The 23,594-nt window shown below is 35.1% G+C and overlaps 3 protein-coding genes across 10 annotated transcripts; 2 read left to right on the top strand and 1 right to left on the bottom strand.

The window, feature by feature from the left end:
* The first annotated feature begins 337 nt into the window (after positions 1 to 337).
* On the top strand, positions 338 to 6,135 carry LOC122289922 (probable methyltransferase PMT21). 5 transcript variants are annotated; one of them, XM_043097322.1, is made up of 9 exons: positions 340 to 524; positions 1,226 to 1,396; positions 2,212 to 2,504; positions 2,605 to 2,753; positions 2,872 to 3,067; positions 3,290 to 3,500; positions 4,019 to 4,694; positions 4,808 to 4,885; positions 5,532 to 6,135. In XM_043097322.1, the coding sequence occupies exons 3-9, from the start codon at positions 2,235 to 2,237 to the stop codon at positions 5,752 to 5,754; spliced, it is 1,803 nt and encodes a 600-aa protein (XP_042953256.1). In that variant the 5' UTR covers positions 340 to 524; positions 1,226 to 1,396; positions 2,212 to 2,234; the 3' UTR covers positions 5,755 to 6,135. The 5 variants fall into 5 exon arrangements, with proteins under 5 accessions (XP_042953257.1, XP_042953256.1, XP_042953254.1 ...); XM_043097320.1 differs by having other exon boundaries at positions 1,226 to 1,458; XM_043097319.1 differs by lacking the exon at positions 1,226 to 1,396 and having other exon boundaries at positions 341 to 524.
* A 2,113-nt stretch (positions 6,136 to 8,248) lies between these two features.
* Positions 8,249 to 11,424, top strand: LOC122289837. Of its 2 annotated transcripts, none has more exons than XM_043097173.1 (4): positions 8,249 to 8,410; positions 8,551 to 8,985; positions 9,445 to 10,571; positions 11,087 to 11,424. In XM_043097173.1, exons 2-4 carry the CDS (start codon positions 8,643 to 8,645, stop codon positions 11,159 to 11,161), a joined length of 1,545 nt encoding a protein of 514 aa, XP_042953107.1. In that variant the 5' UTR covers positions 8,249 to 8,410; positions 8,551 to 8,642; the 3' UTR covers positions 11,162 to 11,424. The 2 variants fall into 2 exon arrangements, with proteins under 2 accessions (XP_042953107.1, XP_042953108.1); XM_043097174.1 differs by having other exon boundaries at positions 8,251 to 8,410; positions 8,665 to 8,985.
* An 875-nt stretch (positions 11,425 to 12,299) lies between these two features.
* On the bottom strand, positions 12,300 to 22,156 carry LOC122289838 (cyclin-dependent kinase F-4-like). Of its 3 annotated transcripts, none has more exons than XM_043097175.1 (19): positions 21,962 to 22,156; positions 20,388 to 20,637; positions 20,231 to 20,282; positions 19,556 to 20,137; positions 19,399 to 19,477; positions 19,225 to 19,293; positions 19,052 to 19,141; positions 18,813 to 18,951; positions 18,386 to 18,488; positions 17,619 to 17,671; positions 17,451 to 17,517; positions 17,088 to 17,196; positions 16,207 to 16,272; positions 15,951 to 16,019; positions 15,742 to 15,805; positions 15,535 to 15,648; positions 14,249 to 14,280; positions 13,405 to 13,483; positions 12,300 to 12,884 (listed from the first exon to the last, which is right to left on the bottom strand). In XM_043097175.1, exons 4-19 carry the CDS (start codon positions 19,561 to 19,563, stop codon positions 12,667 to 12,669), a joined length of 1,359 nt encoding a protein of 452 aa, XP_042953109.1. In that variant the 5' UTR covers positions 19,564 to 20,137; positions 20,231 to 20,282; positions 20,388 to 20,637; positions 21,962 to 22,156; the 3' UTR covers positions 12,300 to 12,666. The 3 variants fall into 3 exon arrangements, with proteins under 3 accessions (XP_042953109.1, XP_042953111.1, XP_042953110.1); XM_043097177.1 differs by having other exon boundaries at positions 19,949 to 20,137; XM_043097176.1 differs by lacking the exon at positions 20,231 to 20,282.
* Between the last annotated feature and the right edge of the window lie 1,438 nt (positions 22,157 to 23,594).

Here is a 23,594-nt window from a genome sequence, read left to right as displayed (position 1 = left end):
TTCCCATACTGTATATTTATAATGAAAAATTTTAAACAGAAGTAATATACAGAAGTAAAAAAACTGAAGAATCCCATGGCCTTGTTCTTTTCTGCGTGTAATTCAGTGCGTGGAACTGTGGTAGAAATCATTCGGGTCTGGCCATTTTCCGTGACGGACAGTAGACCGATGTAGATTCACCGACACATAAAGGAAAGGAAAAAAGGACAAAACTTTAGAGGGGAGGAGGCATATATTTCCATGATCATCATTAACACGTTATTATTATAATAATTTTTTACCAGAGAAGCAGAATGGAGTCTTGAGAAAAACCGGTGGGGTGGGCGGGACAGCAGAGCAGAAGGCAAGGGGGGTGAGAGTTATAAAAGACCGAGCTTGAGATCTCAGTTTTTGCATACTCCTCTCTCTCTCTCTCTCTCTCTGTCTCTCTCTAAAGAGTGTTTTCGACGGATTCCCATTTTGTCTCTCCTTTGGATTTTGGAACCAGTGAGAAAAAGAGAGGCTGTACAGAGAAAGAGAGAGGGGTACGTAATCTATGTTCATCATCGTCTCTTTCTCTCTCTCATCTTCTCCCTGGACTTGTTGTGTGGCTACTCACTGTTTGCTCTTCGTTTCTTGCTTTTCTTTGTTCTCTGTCAGATCTCGTCAGATACTATCATTGTACTAATAATCCAGTTTCCTTCTATCCATCTTTATGTTTTATCAATTTCCGACTTTTACGCTCTTATTCATGACATGCATGCATGTCCTCATGAAGAGTGTTCTTCCATTTGCATAATTGATCTTCATTTTGATTGTAGACCCGTTTTTCTCTTTTGATATGGGTATATAAGTCTAGATCAGTTGCTTTGTTCTTCCATGTTCTGTGTTGATTTCCTAATTACAAGATGGGTTTTCAAGAGAATTGTTGTTTCATTTATGTCTGCATTGTCTGCTCTGTTTCGGCACCATATGGATGCATTTCATCCTATCATTTGATTGGCAATGCATTGGAACTGTGTGCTTTTGCTCTTTTTTCTTTTTTCCTATTAATTGCATTTCTTGATGTCATATAACCATTGACGATTCAGAAGTAGCTGATTGGCATGCAGTGACGATGAAATCATGGGAACTTTTCTTATGTTTGAAGAAATGATTAAACTGCATGATGCCCTTTCTCTTTTATTTGCTTTTAGCTTTTCTATGGTGGGTGTAAGATCAACACTTCTTTTTCTGCCTTTTGAAGTAGTGGGAGAGAGGGAGGGACCCTCATAAGTCATAAGGTCGGCTGCGTTTGTTAGGTTTGGGACCCAATATCATGTGAGATAATGTAAAGCCAAGGTGACATGCAAAGTAATAATTGTCGGCAGCCGCTATCAGATCTCGTAGTTTACAGCTTACCGTAGTCGATTTAGTGGTTGGTATTGAGTATTGACATTTGGATCTTAATCCTTCCGCTGTTTGCGCCGATTATTTTGGGTCTGTTTTTTTTCAACTTTTTTTTCCACCTGACTCTCTTTCTTTTGTGTTAATTGAGGAGAATTTGCACGCATCAACTGGATCTGACCTTCAAAATTAAGTCTTGTGGCATGACTTGCATCCATCTGATTGCTCCGCGCTTCTAGTGTATATAACTTCTAACAAAAATTGACTTCTTGCTTTGTGCTTTTCGCATTGCAGATGAATTTTGCTCAGTTAAACACATCAGTACATACTTTTGAAGTTGTTGGGTGTCCTTTCTTTCCTTTATTTTTTTTTCTCTTTTCTTTTGAATTTGGTATGACACTGATTAATTGAAAAGAACTAACTGGTAATTGCATAATATTTGGGATGAATGGAACTTAATTAAATAGTTGAGTCAGGCTGTCAGCGCATCCATTGATCTTTTGTTTCATATTCATGATGCCAAGTTTAATTTTTTGGATGATAATGGGGAATCAGATGGGAACTTGGAATGTCATGAATAGTGTGGTTAGAGTGGCTGGCTGTTATAAGTTTCTTAGTGTTCTTCATTTCCTGTAACTGCAAATGAGGACAGATGGAAATATGTGATTTGGGGAGTAAGGGAAAATTCTGATTTCTTAAGTAATAAGGAGAAAATATGCATAATGCCTCTGTTTTATATATGATTTACTGAGTAGGGAGAAGGTGGAATATTAGCATTATCAAAAAATTTAAAAATAGAAAAAATTCCAGTCTTTGGGTACTTACAAGTCCCTTACATTTGTGCAGATATTTGCAAATTTTAGGCAATCATGAAGCATAAAGATGGAAAACCATTTCCCCAAGGGGATAAAAATTCCAGGCTTGTCCCCATGTCAATTATGTTTCTGGTGCTATGTGGATTTTCATTTTATCTTGGTGGAATCTTTTGTTCTGAAAAGAGCGGGTTTGACACCAACAATGTTGCAAGGGATGTCCAATCCCCAAAAGGATCAGTAGTTACTCCTCTTCAAGTTAAGCCCATTGTATTTCCCGAATGCAGCAGTGACTATCAAGACTACACTCCATGCACGGATCCCAGGGTACTGTTAATTTATTTTTGTGTTGTACACGTATTGGAATGTAGGAAAAGGTTGTATGGTATAAAAGTCCCTCAATTCTGATTCATGTTTATTTGTTTAGAGGTGGAGGAAGTATGGTCTTCAACGCCTTAGATTCATGGAACGTCACTGCCCTCCAGTATTTGAAAGGAAGGAATGCTTGGTTCCACCCCCTGATGGGTATAAGCCGCCTATTAAATGGCCAAAGAGCAGGGATCAATGTTGGTACAGGTATTATGATCTTTTTAGTTTTTAGTTAAAGTGCCTCCCTGGCTTTAAGTTGCCAGGATCTTATTCCTAATTTGAGTGCTTTGAGTGCTTCATTGAATTAATCACGTGGACTTTCCAGGAATGTACCATATAATTGGATTAACAAGCAGAAATCAAATCAGAATTGGCTTAGGAAAGAAGGGGAGAAGTTCCTCTTTCCTGGTGGGGGTACCATGTTCCCTAGAGGTGTTGGTGCATATGTTGATCTGATGCAAGATCTGATCCCAGAAATGAAAGATGGTACTGTTCGAACTGCCATTGACACTGGGTGCGGGGTGAGTGACTCTTTCATCTTCTCAATTGTTTATAACATTCATCTTATCTAAGACATGTATTTTCTACTAGTCATCTATCTGTCTATATATGTTTTGTCCTTCAAGATGCGGTCATCTGTTTGCTGTGCTGTAGAGAGTTTTAATCAGAGGTAGTAGAAATCATTCATATTCTATATGCTAAAAGATAGGCCAATTGATCTGTTCAAATGGCTTGATTCTTAGGTTGCAAGCTGGGGTGGTGATTTGTTAGATCATGGTATTCTAACAGTTTCCCTTGCCCCAAGAGATAATCATGAAGCTCAAGTCCAGTTTGCACTGGAACGTGGAATTCCGGCAATCCTTGGCATCATTTCCACACAACGCCTTCCTTTCCCTTCAAAGTCATTTGACATGGCCCATTGCTCAAGATGCCTTATCCCATGGACAGAGTTTGGTACGTATTTTCTCATACTGTGAAACTGTTCTGTCGTATTCTGATCAAAACCTATGAAACTAAGAGAATTTTGTCCAAATAGAAAATCGAGTAATCATGATTCGTGTTATTTCTTTTCTTATTGGAACTTTGGGGTGAGAATGCATGTCATACGATTTAATTAGTGTCCGTTACATGCTCTACCTTTCTTATCTGCAGATGAATGTAGTTTTTTCTGAGAATACTGTATATTTAGTTTAGAGTGTGCAATTTAGTTTACAATTGTGTAGCAATTGCTGGTGCTTATTTTATGCACAAACTGTGCATGAGATAGATCGTTGATGTGGTTTCTTTTGTGGCCTGAGTTTCTTTTCCCTTGACCAACTTCATGTGTGGTCGTTGTTTTAAATCCTCTTCCACTTAGGTTGTTAGGAATTTCGTTTTGGAACATGCATAAGTGAAAAATAAAAATTGCCGATCTTTTTTTGTGAGCAGTATTATTCTTGCTTTCTTTCACTAATCAAATTTCCTGCTTTCAGGTGGAATGTACCTCCTTGAAATACACCGCATACTTCGTCCTGGAGGCTTCTGGGTTTTGTCTGGCCCACCAGTTAACTATGAAAACCGATGGCGAGGATGGAACACAACCGTGGAAGAGCAGAGATCAGATTACGAAAAGTTGCAGGAGCTGCTAACTTCTATGTGCTTCAAACTATACAAGAAAAAAGATGACATTGCTGTTTGGCAGAAATCTTCAGACAATAGTTGCTACAATCAGCTGGATAATCCAGATGCGTATCCACCTAAATGTGATGATAGCCTTGAGCCAGATTCAGCATGGTACACCCCACTCCGTCCTTGTGTTGTTGTTCCAAACCCAAACCTTAAGAAATCTGCATTGGCATCCATCCCTAAATGGCCTGAGCGGTTGCATGTTGCACCTGAGCGGGTTTCAGATGTTCCCGGTGGGAGTGCTAGTACCTTCAAGCATGATGACAGTAAATGGAAGGTGCGATTGAAGCACTACAAAAAGTTGCTCCCTGGAATTGGGACTGACAAGATAAGAAATGTAATGGACATGAATACCGTTTATGGGGGATTTGCTGCAGCTTTAGTTGATGATCCCGTGTGGGTCATGAATGTTGTCTCATCCTATGCTGCTAATACACTTGCCGTGATCTTTGATCGGGGTCTCATTGGAACTTACCATGATTGGTAATTTTCTATTTATTTTCTGGAACCTTTTCCCCCCACAGATGGCATCCTAAGTACCTTCCTTGTATCTTATTGATTATATCATACTGAATGGGTGTCTGCTGCTTTGGTAGGTGTGAAGCGTTCTCAACATATCCTAGAACATATGATCTCCTTCACCTTGATAGCCTCTTTACTGATGAAAGCCACAGGTAAGGCACTGGCCAAATGCTTTCTTTTTTTCTTTTTTCTTTTTTCTTTTTAATATTTTATGAACTAGTTGATTATTTTCGGATGGTGATAACTCTTTTGCCTCTGGTTTTGGAATGACACTCGTCTGATGGGACAAAGTTGATGTTGAAATATGGACTGATTATGATAAATTTATCTTGTTGACTAGAGTGCCCAAGCAGACAATTCAGATCTGAAAAATAACATATTAGAAACTGGTCACCAACTTGGTTGAACTTTACAGTAGAGAAAACAAAAGGCTTGGGACATTACTGAAGTTTGTAATCCCAGGGCTGTTTGGGAATTCAGTGGGGTGGGGCCAAACTGGATACATAAGGTTAAAAGCTAAATAACCTAGAGCAGACTTGCTTATTCTCAGCTTAGAGTGTATGTGGGTCTCCAAAATAGCAAACTGAGTCTGTCATGGAGAAAATACTTTGGTTTGAAATGAATGAGGGCACTCTTCTTCTTCTATTTTTCAATATTAGAATTAATATGATTTGACTATTGAGGTGCACTGTTGGCTCTTAAGTATGATAGGAACAAGTTAAAACATTCTGTTTCTGGATAATTGATGCATGAACTACACAAGTATTCTGGTTCTGACAATAGCTAGTATTCTTGCAGATGTGACATGAAATATGTACTCCTGGAGATGGACAGGATGCTGCGACCCAACGGGTATGCAATAATTCGGGAATCCAGTTTTTTTGTAGATGCTGTTGCCACCATTGCCAAGGGGATGAAATGGGGTTGCCGTAAAGAAGACACCGAGTATGGTATAGAGAAGGAGAAGATATTGATTTGCCAGAAAAAACTCTGGTACTCCTCTAATGGGAGTTCAAGATGATGAAAGAATAGCCAACCCAAGATTCTCTCTTGGAGTGTCAAAAGTACAAATATGATTTCGAGAATAGAAGCAAAAAGAGAAGCAATTTCAGCAGCTCATAGAGATATTAGTTCAGTCTAAAGAAGCAAAAAAATCTTTGGAATTCATATTTTTCAACTGAAAATTAATCACCAAATAATATGATTTTTATTAATTTACAGGGCCTTTTTCATATATAGATTAAGATATATTCTTTAAGGCATCAACATGTACCGTGTATGATTATTCCCTTTATTATTATTATTACTATATAGTTTTTATTTCCTTCCAGTGTATTGTTGTCTCTATGTGCTGTAAACCCAGTTAACCAAATTGAAAATATGCAAGTGGTTAATTCTCTCCCTCGCTGCCTCTGATTTACTTATTATTTATTTATTTTTGGTGTCCAATGAATTTTATTGGATGTAAATCTGTTCTGCTTCTTTTGTTATTTGACTTTCTGAAGCAGATTATTCTCTATGTGGGAAGCTTGAAACATTTCCATTGGCAGTTTAGGGGCCCACTTATAAATTTCGAGGCTTGAAATTGGGCCATTGGGCTCATTCCCTTGGTTGATTATGGGCTGGACTTAGTTTTTATGGATCGACCAAGTTTTATTATTAAAAAATATTATTATAAAAACGATTTCTTTATTTCTTTTAAGTAAACGACGAAACAAAGTCGTTTTGGAGTTATGTTTACGGTACCGGGAGTACCCAAGGTATTTTTAGAATATTTTATTATTATTTATTATTTTATTATTATTTTTTATTATTATTTATTATCTTTCACATATTTTTTATTGAACATTTCTCAAGACTTCTCACTACTCATTCCTAAGTTAGGTGCATATTTTAAGTTATGGTAGAAAATATTAATTTTAACTTAAAACTTAATACGTTAATCTCTATTAATAAAAAGTTATTTATTGTTTAATATCCGTTTGTTTAAACACTTTTTGAGATAGAAATTATATAAAAGGGTATATATTTAATAAAAAATAATATTATAATAAAATAATAACAAAATTAGTGAAATAGATTTTTCAGTAATTATAATGAAAAAGAAAATCACTTTAACGATGCATAAGTGATAGAAGAAGAATGAAAAATATTAATAAGTAAAGTCTTGAATAGATTATACAGGAATAATGAAAAATATAGATAGGCAAAATTGTCATTATGTTAAAATGATGAAGGTTATTTTGTAATGTATATAATAAGGTAAAATATGGATTTCTTTTTATGAAGTACTTTTGACAAAAAGCATCACTTTGATACTTTTATTGAAACGTAGTTTATGCTTTTTCTTGATTTAGAAATACTTTGATGTAAAACTACCAAACGGATAAATTTTATTATTTAAATACTTTAAACTGTTCTATCGTACTTTTTAGATCTCTTACCTCAATTCCAAACAGGCCTTAAACCTAACTACCGGTAGAGTCTCTCCTCTTCTCTCTATCCTGTGATTCTTCTCTCAGACACTCTCCCTCTCGCCGTGGCCACATCCTCCTCTTATCATCATCCTCCTTATTTTTCCCTCTATTTTTTTCGTCTCTTCCTTCTTGAAACACTCATGCTCGTGCCGCTGTGGAAATCCAAATTTTTACTAGTTTAGACTCTTTTTGTTTTCGATTTATTGTTTATTTTGTTGTGGATTTTAAGACTTTTAAGTCATTTTTTACTTTTTTTTATCAAATTTTTTGTTTTGATTTTTAATATTGATAAAAAAAATTATTAAAAATCATATACAATATAATTCAAGCATTTATTATGATATATAGAAGAGTATAAAATATAAATTCATTAACTATTTCAATAAATATATTATATGAATCTAAATCGTTATAATAAACATGTAATTTGCTTATTTAACTTCAATTGTCAACATTGTTTGTATATGAAAAGACTATGAAGTTATAAACACATGAAAAATATAGCATTTTATGCACCACCAATTTAATACAAAATACTCATTTATCTCTTAAATTTTTTTATTCAACTAAAGGAAATAAAAAATTACATATTTCATCTTTGATTTTTTATACAATTCTTGTTGAATACAATAATGAAAAATTTAATATTTTTTTAATTATATCATATTTTTGTACAATAATTTTTTTAAAAAAAAACCTCACCCATCAATCAACTTAAAAAGGATATATGTAATTTTGAATCAATTCAAATCAGTCTAAAATTAGTTAAAATCAATATGAATCTATCTAAATTGGCAGATTAAAAACGATTTAAAAAGTTTTATTAAAATTGATTCGATTTCTCATTGATTCAATTTAAACGGGTTGGATGGGACTCAATCGAACTATTTTTTCAAGTCTTTACAATATTACAATTTAATGAGCACAAGATGGATTTTTAATGAATTTCAGAAGAAATTTAATTAAATTCAAGGCTGTCCCATTTGTATAAAGCGGGTCCGGGTTAGTGGGTCGGGTTTTCTTTTATCCCTTCGAGTTTGAAGATACAAAAACTAGGGCAATGGAGTGAGGGAGGTTTACGTGAATCGTAATACTTCCGTAATTCCTTCCTCTCCAGAAAGAATAAGAGGGTTCCGCCCGAAAGATTAGTGGCTTAGTGCTCTTCTTCACGTTCTTACTCTCGACCAAATTTATAGTTGGGTATGATCTCAGCAACAAACTGATGCACCCATTTTGCAGTTTCTGAAGATTTCTGTTCTGTTTGTTCATTTTGAATTGAATTTTATATTAAAAACTATATTCTGCCGTGGGTTTCAATCTTCAAATTGGATTTTATGCAGGAAATCGTTTTCTGGAGCCATTGAAGTTGAGCTGAACAATATAATTATCAAAAAAGAAGTTGAGCTTCAAAATTTAATATTTTGTAAATAGAATGATTTATATGTTTTTGTCAGAGCCCATATGGGATGAGAATGGAAATGATGCCTCTTCCAGTGTTAGAATATCTCTCTTGAATGAATTGGAATCGGTTATTTGGTCACTGATGATGTCCGGAGGTCGATCAGAGGTTCGATTATGGCTTTGTAACACTATAGCAGGCATACGTTCTATCACTTCCCACCACCAGTGTGAGCTATTTGCGAGCTTACTGAGATCTAAGCCATGGAAGCGGGCCTTGGCATCCCAACTCCTACAAATGATATTTGAGAAAAGGCCTCAGAAAGCGGGGCTCATCTTAGCCAAGAAAAGCTACATTCTCAAGAAATTCTTTCGAGGCAAGTCAACATTACTAGTTGTGCTGTCAGTTCATTTTTCCTTTAGTTTTTCCATCTCATTTACTCGTCTGAAAGAAGGAAAAACAGATCAGAAAATGTATTATTTTACTATAATGACATTTCATTGTTTATGTATTTAGTAGCATGAGTTTCTTGTTGGATATTACTTTGATTGGTGAATATTTATCTTTACCCTCTTTTTTGTGCCTTAACATTCCGTTTCTCAAGCATATTTTCATTTAGATATTTCCTACTATGACTTTGCCTATTTACGTGGATCAATAAACTTCTTTTACCTATCAAAAAAAAAAAATTATTTCCTACCATGAACTTTGTAGGGTAAGTATGAGTAGCTAGTGTGGGAATCAAGTCCCACTATCCTCTGTCCTTGTTATGTGATTATTTTCACTGATGTTTTTTCCAGAGTTCTGATTGTGCCATAATTGCATAACAAGGCAGGAAATCCGAGGCGTATATTGCAATGGTTTTCTAATTTTGCCGCTGGTGGTGGACTGGATCACGGAAAAGGTGCCAAGGCGTTATCCCAATTTGCTTTTGTAAATCGGGATATCTGTTGGGAGGAACTTGAATGGAAGGGAAAACATGGTCAGTCACCTGCAATGGTTGCTACAAAGCCCCATTACTTTCTAGACTTGGACGTCCAACAAACTGTCGAGAATTTCCTTGTCAATGTGCCTGAATTTTGGTCATCCAATGAGTTTGCTGAGTCTCTAAAAGATGGTGAGATTTTGTTCATTGATAGACAATTCTTTGTAGAATATTTTGTTGATTTGATGTATGAAGAAGATTCAAGAGATGTATGGGAAGTCATAAATGAGTTCCTATTTGAAGAGTCTTTCTCTTCGTTGTGCCACCACCTTCTTATTATTCTTGAAGAGAGGGACTTGCATAGTTTTTTGGAATTGCTTTGTAAGCTTCTCGACACGAGAATGGAACCTAAGGATTTTGGAAATTCATCTTACTTGTTTGAGGTTATAATTTCAAAGTGCGGTGATTGCGGATCTATTGATCAGATGATGTTGTTAAATGCGATTATTACACAAGGGCGCCAGCTTCGACGGTTTCTACATGAGGAAGGGGGCCTGGAGGAACATTCAAAAATAAAAGACATTATGTCACGGATTCACACAATACAAAGCAATGCCAATAGTTTGGTGCCTATTTTCATGCAGTGCTTCAAAAAAAGGACCATTAAAGCGATAAAATGGCTGGGTCTTCAGGCTTGGGTTCTTTATTATATATTGTCTGAGGAGTGCCATACTCTTGATTCCTGGGAACTGTTATTTAGAGATAATAACATAGGTTTTCGCAGATCAAATCAATATAGATTGCTAGATCATGATGAACTGTTAGAAGAAAGTGGTTCTGATTCTGGTCATAAAGCATCAATCAGAGTGAAGCACAGGAGGAAAGAAAAAAGAAGAAAGAGAAGAAAAAGCTTCGGTGGTGATGACAGCCATGACAATGAGTTGCCAGATTTTGATACTACCAATACGAGGGGTTTGCAAGCTAATGCTGAAAGTTGGTTGCTCTCTATCGATGGATATTCTGTGTCTTGGAGCAGTGTAAGTTCACACACTCGTGTTAAGCTTTACACTTCAGCACCCGTGTTTTATTGTTGACCTTTTGCACAAATCTGCAATATCTGGTTTTTTCAACGAGTTACAATTTCTATGTTTACAATTAGGCAGTCATGCACACAAAATCTGTTGGCCAACCAATTTTAAATAGCTCAGACGAATAAGTTTTTTTTATTCTTTTAATTACTTTCAGGTAATGCATATAGTTGTTTAATTTTTACTATTCACACTAACCTTACCAAAAGGAAATATCTGCTATACATGCCAATAAAACCAATATTTTTTCTCTACCAAATGGGAATAGAAAAAAAAATGGTAGGCTTTTTTTGAGCCAGTCCAGTTCGGTAATCATAAGGAATCTTTTTTCCTCTACTTGCTTGTTTGAAATTTTCATCTGTCCAGCGGACTCCCACATGGTACTTATGCAGATGAAAAGGTGCAGTTAGCAAATAAGAGAAGACTGTTTGATAGATTTTCTTGATAATTCTGCTGTTTTCTAGGTGGACTTGCCAGAACATCTTTCTAAGCATTGTTTGTCTACATGGATGAAATGGGTTTTTGCAAAGTGGGAATGAAGCAAACTTGCAAAGTTGACACAGAATCAGCCAGCCATATTGTCCTTTGGCCAGAAAGCAAATTCATATCTACCAATTTTTGCTTTTGTAAAGAGTTTAAGGTTTGTTTTCCAATTCTTGTGACATTTCTCCTCGTAATAGATGTACACTAGAGGTGGTTTGAAGACGAGATAGTTTGTTCAGTTACAACGTTTAGGCAGTGTAAGTGATGTCATTGATTCTAACAAAATGGTGTTTGATATAGCTACACTGTTTTTCTGTTCTTTCAATTTGTTTTTTTTTTTTTATCCCTCTCATTCAGAAGGTAGGGTGGTGAGATGGGGAAGGTTGCCTCTTTATTTTATAGTCTAATAGTTCCCACTGTATTTCACGTGATCGGGAGGTATTAAAGACATATAAAGGAAGATTGAGACAAGGTGGATAAAATTTGAGTTATAGGATGATGTGACCGAAACCGTTTTTTATCGATTTATTATAAGATGGATGATTGTGTGTTGGTATGATTTGCCGTAGTCGATCAAAGATTTTTAAATCTTTAAATTCAAACCTCTTAATAGTCGTAAGCCAATTGTCTCATCTGACAGAAGCTTTCAATTTTGTCCTACCGTCATGTTCTTTTTATGATTTCAACCTGATTTGGAGGAACCAGCCTCATTCGGGATGGCTTTTATATTTAAGGATGTAGAACAGCGGATCAATACCGTGGGATGGCTTTTTCACTGGGATAATGTTTAGACCTCCACCATCTTCTCAGACGACAATTATTTAATTACGGTACACATGCTGGCATTCGTATGTGCATTTTCATGGACAGCGTAACTAAGCTTTTCTTAGACAGGTTTGACGGTAACTCGTGATGTTCTACGCTACACCTATGAGTTTTGATGCTTTTCTTAAACGCACATTGGACTTGCGCTTGAGCTTTGGTCGACATCGTGACGAGCTCAAGTTCAGACTCCTTGTCTCTCTGAAATCTTACAATTTGGGTCCGTCCACATTAGCGTGTATCAATGAAAGCTAGAAAAAAATGTACAGAGGTAAGACTTTCGAATTTGAAAAATATATTACGTAATACATCATGCGCACTGAAAATTGTAACAAGTGGCAATTAATTATAAACTTTTCATAATTTCCTTTATACGTATTAAATCTCTTTATTTTTATTCAAATTCAGGCAGCTATTAGTTACGTAACAAGGCAGGTTACAACAAAGGTTCTTCAATCCCCGATAGCCCCGGGGTACTGACGCATTATTAAAGTCAAACGTCACCAAAAGCAACGAAAATGTAGCAAACAAAGCGATCCAACAGCAGCACAAAAGGGGGGCCATAATCCCCAACAGAAATAATAGACACGGACTGATTCGTAGGTTTGTGTTGTGTTTGATAAAACAAACGTACGTAGATAAAACGACCGACACATGGCAACGACCGGCACATATCTCACATATATTTTATATAAACGCCATCAGAGAGAGAAGGGGAGAGAGAGAGCGCGTTGCTTATTCATCCAGCGACCTTCCTGGTATAAGTTCTAGCAGGTTGTATCCCTTTGGAAGGCTTGAGAAACATGTCTCCAGATCCAGATATCCAGGGGACTCCAGCCTTCATGGGTGGGGGCCGTGGCTGCCCCACAGACTGCCTTCGAGAACCAAGACTCATGTTTGCCAACTTCTCAGTTGAATCCAATACTCCCCGTGCTGTCCTTCCTTTGTTCAATGAGCCTTCAAACCAACGGTTATCAAAAGTTAGTTGTGAAGGCATATTAGACATAACTAGGCAACAACAAATCTCGTTTAAAAAAAAACAAACATTTGAAACAAGCAACGCATACAAAGAAAGAAAATCAAAGAAACATTCTACCCATCATCCTCAAACCAAACCACACTTTTTTTTATATTTTTTTCTCTTATCAAATGTGCGGTGTATCACTATATGGATGATAAGTAGAAGAAATTAATTAATTTAAAATGAATAAAACAAAAAATAAATAAGTGTGGTGTGTGATGTGGGGGATGATGGTAGCACGGCTCAAAACCAAATCTCGTCCACCGCCCTTGGAAGAAAAATAGAGCAGTTTATTCTGATTTACAGTATCTAATAAATTTCGCCCATATTCCATCGAAAAAAGATGACATAAAACATAGTATGGTAAATTCAACCTGAAATGACAACTTCAATCAATAAAGGTAATAACATGGAAGAAAGAAACTAACAACAGAACATAAGAGATGAGAAACTTACTTGGGCTGTTCTTTCCTGGTGGCTGATATCTTGGCTGTTTGCTAGAGCTCTTTAGGGATTTATCATTCTTCATTGCATCCTTAAATAAACAAATAAAAAGAGAAAGTGTAACTAGACATTCTTTTTACTTCAGAACAATGAGGAAAAAGTTAAATAAGCGCAGAAATGTTTATCCATCATGAACCTCATGAAATTGATTCGAAAAATGACATTTTTTTTGTGGGGGGGGGGGGGGGGGGGGGGGGGGGGGGAAGGAGGAGCGGATCTATGCAATCTATTTCATATCTGACTGATTTTTTGTCTTGTTTTGACTTTGGCAGCGACATATCTTCTTCAAATTGATGATCTTGATGCAATAAAATTTCTACATATCTAATCATCAAACACCTCTGTCTGATACCCAACAGTTTTTACTTCAAAAAAAGAAAAGAAAAAAGTCTTTTAGACGATAGCATATAATTAAATTTCATGTGAAGTATAACTTTTAAGACTTTATTAGAGAGATTAAAGCTCTGCAGGGAAATGCCAAAAGAGTGCTTTGTAAATGGTAACAAATGACTGTTCCTCAACACTGGCTGCATCAGAGATTCACAAAGCACAGCTGGGTGCCTCGTAACGAGAACAAACCCGACTCAAAATTTGAAAGGACAAAATCAGTTTCGCCATACCATTGTTCTTCAGAAAAAAACAGCATCACAGACCAATCATACATAAAGTAACAAGGCCCACTAACCTAACCGAAGCATCTTTCATACTAACTGAAAAGATAACTGATTAATATTTTGCTAATGCGCAAAAACTACACAAACTACAAAGTGTAACAGAAAATATTTCCAGCATCTACCTGATTAACCAAATCCAGCTTGCGTTGCACACCTGTAACAACATTTGAAAAGGATGAGAATATAGGAAAGGATGAATATAAATGGCACACGACAGACAGCACACACCATTAGTTCAAAAGAAAATCAACACATAATGGAACCTAATATGTTCTCCTTGAACTATATGCACACAAACAAAACAAAAACAAATAAGGGGATCAACAAACTTGCAATATAAAAAACACCCATATGGTCACCGTATTATCACTTCTTCCCAAAAGCATGGCACATAAGCTTGATACATCTCAGTGTACATAAAAAAGCCTATCAACTTGGAATGATCAACCAATAAAAATTTCAATGCTAGACTTACTGCTCAGAACAGACGTTGCAATAGTGTACTGAGACCTCAAAAACTATCTACCTATAACATTTGCATCAGATTAAAAGGTAACAAAAGTCATTAATATTGATGAAGACGAAGTCTTGTATAGCCCTTAAATGATCAAAAGTTAACTGCAGTATAGACCTGGAAGTTCATGCCATAATGTCTTCCCGTTGGATTTTGCAAATCAACTCGTAATCAGCATTCAGAAATCAAAATTACCCTTATGTATTTTTTTTATAAGTAAACAAACATTTTACTAAAAAATGCAGGTGTAACCCTAACTTAGGTCTTGTTGGGGAATGAGATGAGATGAGAAAACTGTGAATAGTAGTGAAATGGTTTGAATTAAGATATTTTATTAGGTTTTGAACAATGAGAGAGAAAATGTTGAATAAAAATATTATAAAGTTAAAATATTGTTAGAATATTATTTTTGTTTTGAAATTTGAAAAAGTTGAATTGTTTTTTGTGTTTTGTTTGGAAGTTTGGAAAAATTCTAATAATTAGGTAATGATTAGATAAAAATGTTAGGATTTGAAATTGAAAAGTGTTTGTGTTTGAATGATTTTTGGGAAGATCAGATGAGATGAGATATGATGGGTTCCCAAACCCTTATTGTACTGCTATATACAATTAACAAGTCGTTTTTCTGAATGAAGCTTGTAAAAGTTTTATTCTTTGAAGCAAATGACAATTGTTGTTAATCAATTAGCATACAATTCTTATGACAATTTTCATTGTGAATTGCGACTTAGAATTTAAGAAGTTCATAGTAATATGATTCCTGAAGCACAAAATACAAAGAGATTAACCTCATTTTGCATAATATAACTATCCACCAACCATCCCTCATAAGACAAACAATGAGTTAATAAAGTCAATTATAAATGTTTTAAAAAACCAAAATTATATAACCACCTGTGCTTAAAGATGCGTGTAACTTAGAAGGAGAATTGCTAGTCATCTTTGAACCAGGCAAAGTCCCACAGTTTCTCCTAGCAGATCGCTGCTCCAATGCCCCCCTTGTACCAGCTGCAACAAGACAATTGACTAGATGTCAGCATAACATAGTTAAAAGAAATCCAGAAACCTTAAACTAATGTCAGTTCAAGGAGTAAGACGAACCCGAGGGAGGTGTTCTAATAACAGCTGCCTTAGAACGAAGGGATGGTGGAACATAAAAGCAACTCTGCCACATCAAATGGAATTGGGCTTTAGAACTTACGAAACAATATTACTTACTATATCTCACTTGGATTCACTTATCAAAAAACAATATCTCACTCGGATTCGGATAAAGATAACTGCACAGATTTATAAAGATGAACCACAACCTGGAAGAAAGGATGCTGAAGGACCTCAGCAGCGGTTGGCCTCCTTAAGGGATCCCAGGAACAAAGTGACTAATGTTTAAATAGAGGGAAAAAAAAAAAAAAAAAAAAAAAAAAAGAGAAGAAGAAAGGAGAGAGTTAAAGTTACAGATGCAACCCCTGGAGAACTATAATAACAAAAAAAAGAAAATACAAGAGTTTACTTCTTTATGCTCAAACAATAAGAAAGATAAAAGTCATTTTTATATGGCATACTTACTGTGATAAGGCTGATAGCATCACTGTTTGCAGACGGAATCAAGGCAGAAAGATGGACACCAGCAAACTACAATGGAAAATTACAAACGACATCAAACATTTACTTTTGCAAGGAGTAAATCCAGATTAGCAGTTCACAAGGTAATGGCACACCTCGCTTATTAACTCAACCATGTACTGTGAAATAAATAACATGAGATTTAACTGTTCGCACATGGACAGTAAATAATGGAATTAGTTCTAGTCACCTAGCCAAAAAACTTAAAAAAGGTCACGCAGTTTTTAAATGTTTCATTTTCCATAAAGTAAAAAAGGCATAGAGTAGCAAAATCCATTGTCCTCAAAGGAGTAACAATACTTCTCACTCATCAAAAAGTAAGTAATGCTTCCCTCCACTCCCTTCTCTCCACTCAAACCTTTTTTTTTCTTTTTTTCTTTTTTTATGTTGGAAAACCTCTCCAAGGCAGGGCCCTTTGGACCCACCCCTACAAAGTAAACCCCGGTCCCGTGCACCACACCCTCAGAAGTTTTCCTACATAGAACTAGTTAAATCGTTGGCTTTTCACCAGGGGGTGTGGCCCCAAAGGATTGTTTGCACCCATGAGGTGTTGAACCTTGGACTTTAAAGAGAGTGATACCCCAAAACCAAGGCCTTCACCACTTGGGCCAACCCCTTGGGGTTACTTCTCTCCACTCAAACCATAAACAAAAAATCACTGTATCTACCAAATCTGGCTAGCAAGACCACACCAAAAGCACTCAATTAACATCCCAATTTATGGATACAACCAAGTATTTCAGAGATGTTTTAAGAATGCCCACTGAAATTCTCCAAGATAAAAGAACTTCCTAAGGAATGCAGACTAGAAAAGCAAAACCGACCTGGGGAAACTGGTAATTGATGTCCCTTGCCAAGTTTAGTCCGTCAGCCCATGTATCTTTGGTTGGACTGCCAATGACACTGCATATTTTGTATATCTCATCTGCTTCACTGCAAAAATAATTATATTTTAGAGCACCAATTAGTGACTATCCAATCTAGATCCATGCCTGAATATTTATCAAACTTCAAACCAGATCAACAAATCATAACCTTTGACAACGTCCCAACAGAAGAAGAAAAGAAAGAGAAAAAAAAGTGCATAAAAAAAGTGAACAGAGAAAAAAAGACAAATGCAAATAAAAATACTGCAATAAGCAAAAGATGAAAAAGGAACCAAAATTTAAGTATAAAAATATATGTACCTGATACCCGGAAATAGAGGACGGAGACTGAACAACTCAGCCATGATAGCACCCATTGCCCACATATCTGGATGTCAAAAAGGCATAACCATTCGTAAATGAGAAATGAATGGAACTCTAGGAAACCATAATAAGGGAACCACAGGTTCATTCCAACCAAATACTCACCAACTTTAGAACCATACAGGTATGACTGAAGCAGCACTTCGGGGGCTCGATACCTGCAATGTTGATATATTGGAAGTCAATGACAGCCATGAATGCATCTTAGGGTTGGGGGGCCTAATATTTTAATTATTATCTATTTTCTTCTTTTTGCATAACATATATATTTTGATATATACAATAATACAGCAAGAACATTATAATCATAATTCAAGATACACCAAATAGCATCAACCTGTACATCAACCTAACAAAATATAGAGCACTGATGTTGTAACAAAGATCACCGATTACCGATAGTAACTTTTATTCCTCAACAAACATTCAATCTAATGTTTACAAGTTGTCGTGGAGAACAAAGGAAACAAATGACAACAGGAAGAGGTTGAATAAACTCAAGGCAGGATTGAGAAAACCGTTAAGGTTTAGAAAATTATCATTTGACTTCTATGAATTTTTGGGGAGAAAATTTTAAGTAACAAAAAAATCTCAGTTCCTTTTTTTTATATTTAAGGCAGTTTTGAGTATTAGGAAAGACATAAAAATATGTTTCTTTTCATATTTTTTTTTATAGGTGTTTCTTTTCATATTTTTTAACAATGGGTTTCTCTGGATTTTCTGGGGCTGAGGGGTATTTCAAATTCTGTTGAGCCAAAGATATTTTGTAATTTTCTAGAGGGCCACCACGGGGGTTTTTTTCGTTTGTATGTCTATACCACAGTAAAAACGCGACACCAATCATTCAAGCAGGGGTTCATGAAAACACCTACCAGCGTGTTGAGACATATTCCGTATATGGTGGTTGCGAGTTGATTTCTCGTGCAAGACCAAAATCAGCAATCTTGATTATGTCCTTTGTAACCAACAAGTTCTCTGCAAAGACGCTTGTAGGTATTAGTTGTAAACTACAACAAAAGAAACTAGCAGCAAATGAAAATATGAAAAGTGAATATGAAATTAGCTGCATGGCTTATGCATAGAGAATTCAAATAGCATGTAAACAGAATGTATTGAGACAAGATCTGCTTTGCCTTTTTTCAATACATATTTACAAACACCTAGTGCCAATCAAAAATAAAAGACACCTCTTGACATTTATTTCTGCAAGATATAGTCTATGTCCATCCTCAGAAAATTCATAAAGACCTTTGGTTTCTCTTCTATCATTCAAGCTCCTCCACGAAGATGGTCAATTACCTGGCTTAAGGTCACGATGAAAATATCCGCGCTGGTGCATGTAAGCAAGAGCTTGAAAAACTTGAAAACACCAATTTTTTACTTCAGCTTCAGAGAAAAGCCTTTCCCTATCTTTCATGAGTTGGTATAGGTTGCATTCCTAGAGTAAAAATGAGTGCAACAATTAAATGTATAGAAATAACTAAATATAGCTCTAACACTGATAGCAAGCAATTGGTGATCGCAGAAATGCCACCTACCATGTACTCAAACACGAAATATAAGATGTCATTTTCTCTAATGACTTCCTTAAGCTTCACAACATTTGGATGATTCATCTTACGTAAAGACTGTCATGAGAAGAACACTTCTGAAGTATTGGCAATATAGGAAAGCCAGAAATTGAAAAATAAAAAATGACAGATGACATTACCTTCACTTCTCTCAGATTTACACACTCCTCCCATGAATAATACTTTTTCTTCATTTTTTTAATTGCAACCTGTTAAAGTTGAAGCATTAGAAATAAATGTGACTTCGAAAAAAAAAATAAAAAGCCCAAAATTCTAGACGTGAGTTCAGAGGGAATGGAGATAAAACCACTTACAACTTCACCGGTCTGCTTATTGATAGCTCGCCAGACACACCCAAATGTTCCGTCACCAACTTCCTTAATTAAGTTGAACCTAGAATAGACCAAAAACTGTGATAAGGACAATGTCATACAAATTCTATAAAGCAAGTCCCACAGCAGACTAACTCACCTCTCCATTCTTCTGGCACAAAAGCAGCTCTTTTTCTTTATTCAGGAAAAGTAAAAGAACTCACAAAAGATAAATAGCATTTATCTTTGGTAGAAAAATTCCATATGATATTAACAATTGCCTTGCTGGTCCAGCTGAATCCACCCTTAATTTTTGGCAGTGAGATCTAATAGGATGAGACCAGAAATTTTCTGATGCATGGGCTGCAGAGCCATATTTATTACCAAACCCACGACTTCAAGACACGGGGCGGACACTAAGAAAGGAAAAGTACTAGAGAACATATTGTAATGAATCAAACACCTGACAAGAAATGATTGGTCTAACAAACAGGAAGGATCCCTGGCTCAAGACACAGTCAGCCAAGGGTTCAAAACTTGAAGTAATAGCTACCTCATCTATACTATGAAGAATTTTTAGCAGAATCTTCAGCTAACTTGGATCTGGTCACACTAAATGGAACCCATTGGGAGCAACGATGAAACAACCAAGAACTGTGCAGTCTGCACAGACTCCACGCAATTGCTTATCTAATGTCAACTACGGTAAGCAACCTCCGAGAGTGATTGGCAGAGTTCAGCCCTGTTTATATAGAGGAACAGTCAGAATGATGTTAAATGTCTTAGAATACAACGGTATTTAATCACAAAAATGATGACGGATAAAATGCTGTACCCCGGAAGACGTTTTCCAAAAAGTTTTGATTGGATGTTGTACCACCAATGCACTATCAACAAACGATTTATTAGATAGTTAAACAGCTTGGTGTGTGACCATGCAGAGAGAGAGAGAGAGAGAGAGAGAGAGAGAGAGAGAGAGAGAGAGTTCTTACTTATACAAGTGCACTAAAGATCCAACACCTGTCTCAGAAAAAATTTGCATTACGCCTTTTCATTTAAGAGCCGACCACTAAGTGCAATTAACAAAGGAAACCAGAAGAAAATCTCCAAGGACAAGAAACCTCCAGTCAAGAACTTCCTGGAACGAGAAAACCCTAAACTTGTAGCATTTTGACCAGAAGCGCACTTGCTCCATATCTTGAGAAAGATATTAAAGCACTTTGAACCCAAGCCTGGCAGAGCCTGAAAAAAAGTTAACAGCGTCCAAGCTCAATCCAAATCATCATGCAGAAAGTTTTTATAAGTATTACCTAATTCATAACTAAAGCTCATCAGCAGGACAACAGTCTTACATGATATGGCAGAGCAAGTTCCAATGATAAACTAGTTGCAAATTAAAGTTAAACAAGAGGAGCATGTTTATTTAATAAACAGTTCCAAAGCTTAAGTATCAACTGAACAAGTTAAACAAAAATCAATAATTATGAGGGAATAATGGCTTATCAGTAGCTCACTCTTAAGACTAACCGCCAAAAATATATCATCAACACAGTATGTGGAATAAATAATACCAGTGATCTAACACCATTTGTAACAGAAAAGATTAAAACAAATGCTTCAGACACACAACTCAAATTGAAAAAACAAAAAAGAGAGCCTTCCTATGAATAAAAGTATTTTAAAAATGAATGAGAACAAGTTTAACACAAGATGAGTACAGAGTCCAACAAAATATTGGACAAATAAAACTACATGCCAAATAAAATCCATGCAGCGAAATTATAACTACAAAAAAAACGTTATTCTATTCCCAAACCGGTGTGTGGAGAACATCATCCACATCACTTACATGACAATATTAGATTTGTAAAATTCAAATTTTTAAAATTTATCTTTCAAATTAAATTATACCATGTAAGCTTTGTATTAAGTGTGCTCTACACACTGATTTGAGAATTGAATTTTTCACAAAAAAAAATACCCTTCATACTTCTTAACCCACGAGATACAAGGATTGATAAACAACATGCGTGTTCGCATTAGCAATAGCATCTAATGGTATGACCTTAAAAATTTGCGAGAGTCTTGAACGGTTCCGTTTCTATACATAATGCAGGCAATAAGAAGAAGACAAAAACAAATCATGTGCAAGTTGAACAAGTAATGAAAACCTAAAACTCAGATCCGAAACAAATTCATAACCCTTACAAAATACCGTGACAAAACCCAACCCTCGGCGATAAAGCCACATAGAAACGTCTGCGTTTCGCCAAAATAAAGGTTTCCCAAAACAAAGCCATCCATTTCAAACACGAAAAACTGTGACAAATCCCGAATTCCAAATTCAATTCGCACAAATCCTGATCTATCAAATCCAATCTCAACTCTCCAATGACACAAACAAAAAATCAGAGTCCCTGAATCAAATTCAGAAAAACTCAACGAGACCGAATCCTAAATCCAAAAAAAAAAAAAAAAAATCCAATTTTCCCCATATGTGGCAAATACATCAGATCTGATCTGGACCACGTACGCATATACGAAAATATGAAGAGAGTGAGATGACCTGAAAGCCAAGCGGCAGAAGCACCGTCGCCAGGGAGGTGAGGAGTTGGAATCCAGAGCTTCTCTCTCTTCCGTTGCAGCCGAAATGCCTTCTCCCCAAGAAAAGATCCGATGTGCCTTTGCTTCTTCGTGCAGACCGCTAAATAGATACTACTATTCCTTTACCTAACTAACTCCTCTCTCTCTCTCAGCTCTGATTTTCTACGGCGTGACTTATTTTTCTCACTTTAATAGGACGGTCAGGATGGCCAATGGTTGATCAGTCATCACGTGGCCGGTACCTCATTTTTGTTTTTATAATATTTTTAACTAACGACAATAATTACGGTAATTCCAGCTTTTTTTCATCGAAAAAAACAATGTCAATTCCAGCTTCTTCTTTTTAGTTGCTGTTTACCTTTAGGAAAGTGTGACAGATTTACAATCGACAATCATGATTGAATCATTTCTTATAAATTATTTGGTTTGATTATATAGATAAGATGTTTTAAATAATAATAAATAAAATATTATTATAATATAATTTTTTAATATTAATTTTATATTAGAATTAAAAAAAATTAAATTATTTATTATATTTTATATAAAAATTTAAAATAATTATAATGATGAATTAATATGAGATAAGATGAAATTTTTGATATTGTGTAACCAATCCGGACATAATTTATAAAAATGTTAGGGTTCTCTTTTATATATTTAAAAATATAATATCAATTTCAACGAAAGATAATATTTTGTTTCTAGAAAAACATGATGTCATATAATTTAGGTCTTATTTAGTTATACAAATTAGAGGAGATAAGAAATTTGTAAATGATAGTGAAATAATTTATAAACAGTAATAAAATGATTTAATTTAATATTTTTATAGAATTTTAAGAAAATTGATAGAAATCGTTGAATAAAAAAATTATTAAATTAAAAGAAAATTAAAATATTGTTTTTTTTAATTTGAAAATATTGAATTATTTTTTATGTTTTGTTTAAATATTTGAAAAAGTTGTAATGATTAAGTAATAATTATATGAAAAAATTAAAATTATAAAATTTTTGTGTTTAAATTGTATTCTAATATTAAAATAAGATGGGATCATATATGAAAAGATGGTTCCAAATTATTGTAAAACCAAATCAAACCTTGATAATAATAGAAGGTCAAAGCTTGTAATAACGGATGAGGATTATAATTTGAGAAGAACAGAAAACTAATTGCATCTCTATTTTAATTTGGTCATTTAACACAAAAAGATTAGAAAATAAATTATAAACTAAATGCAAAACCGATTTGGTTGAATAGCATTACCCTTAAACATCCCGACAACATCCGTCAGTATAATAAATTCATTAGGAGCCAAATGACTTAAAATAAAGATAAATGATATTTACAGTCTTAAGGTATATAAATATTGTATTCTTTTATTTTTAAATGAGTAAATATAAAATATACATGAAATTTTTAATTTTTTAATAATTGACCTTACTATTTTTCAAATAGAGTGCACAGAACTTACACACCCTAAGACTGTATATATTATTACTATAAAATAAATAATAATTGTACAGGAAAGTCACTAAATTGTGAATTTGCCACGCATATGGCTTAATTGGATAAAAACATGATATGTAAAGCT

Source organism: Carya illinoinensis, chromosome 12 (genome assembly GCF_018687715.1).
Source record: "Carya illinoinensis cultivar Pawnee chromosome 12, C.illinoinensisPawnee_v1, whole genome shotgun sequence".
Taxonomy (NCBI): domain Eukaryota; kingdom Viridiplantae; phylum Streptophyta; class Magnoliopsida; order Fagales; family Juglandaceae; genus Carya; species Carya illinoinensis.
Note: the sequence above shows the minus strand (reverse complement) of the source record. Positions and strands in the feature narration are given on the sequence as shown.

Bases quoted from the DNA above. Each gene is read 5' to 3' on its own strand.
- LOC122289922 (XM_043097322.1), top strand. From the start codon at position 2,235: ATGAAGCATAAAGATGGAAAACCATTTCCCCAAGGGGATAAAAATTCC. The intron at 2,754-2,871 runs GTATTATGATCT...TGGACTTTCCAG, and splicing joins AGGGATCAATGTTGGTACAG to GAATGTACCATATAATTGGA. The intron at 4,886-5,531 runs GTAAGGCACTGG...GTATTCTTGCAG, and splicing joins TTTACTGATGAAAGCCACAG to ATGTGACATGAAATATGTAC.
- LOC122289837 (XM_043097173.1), top strand. From the start codon at position 8,643: ATGATTTATATGTTTTTGTCAGAGCCCATATGGGATGAGAATGGAAAT. The intron at 8,986-9,444 runs GCAAGTCAACAT...ATAACAAGGCAG, and splicing joins TCTCAAGAAATTCTTTCGAG to GAAATCCGAGGCGTATATTG. The intron at 10,572-11,086 runs GTAAGTTCACAC...GCTGTTTTCTAG, and splicing joins ATTCTGTGTCTTGGAGCAGT to GTGGACTTGCCAGAACATCT.
- LOC122289838 (XM_043097175.1), bottom strand. The intron at 17,518-17,618 runs GTGAGTATTTGG...TTTGACATCCAG, and splicing joins CCTGTATGGTTCTAAAGTTG to ATATGTGGGCAATGGGTGCT. The intron at 13,484-14,248 runs GTAGATGCTGGA...TGTTTATTTAAG, and splicing joins AGCTGGATTTGGTTAATCAG to GATGCAATGAAGAATGATAA.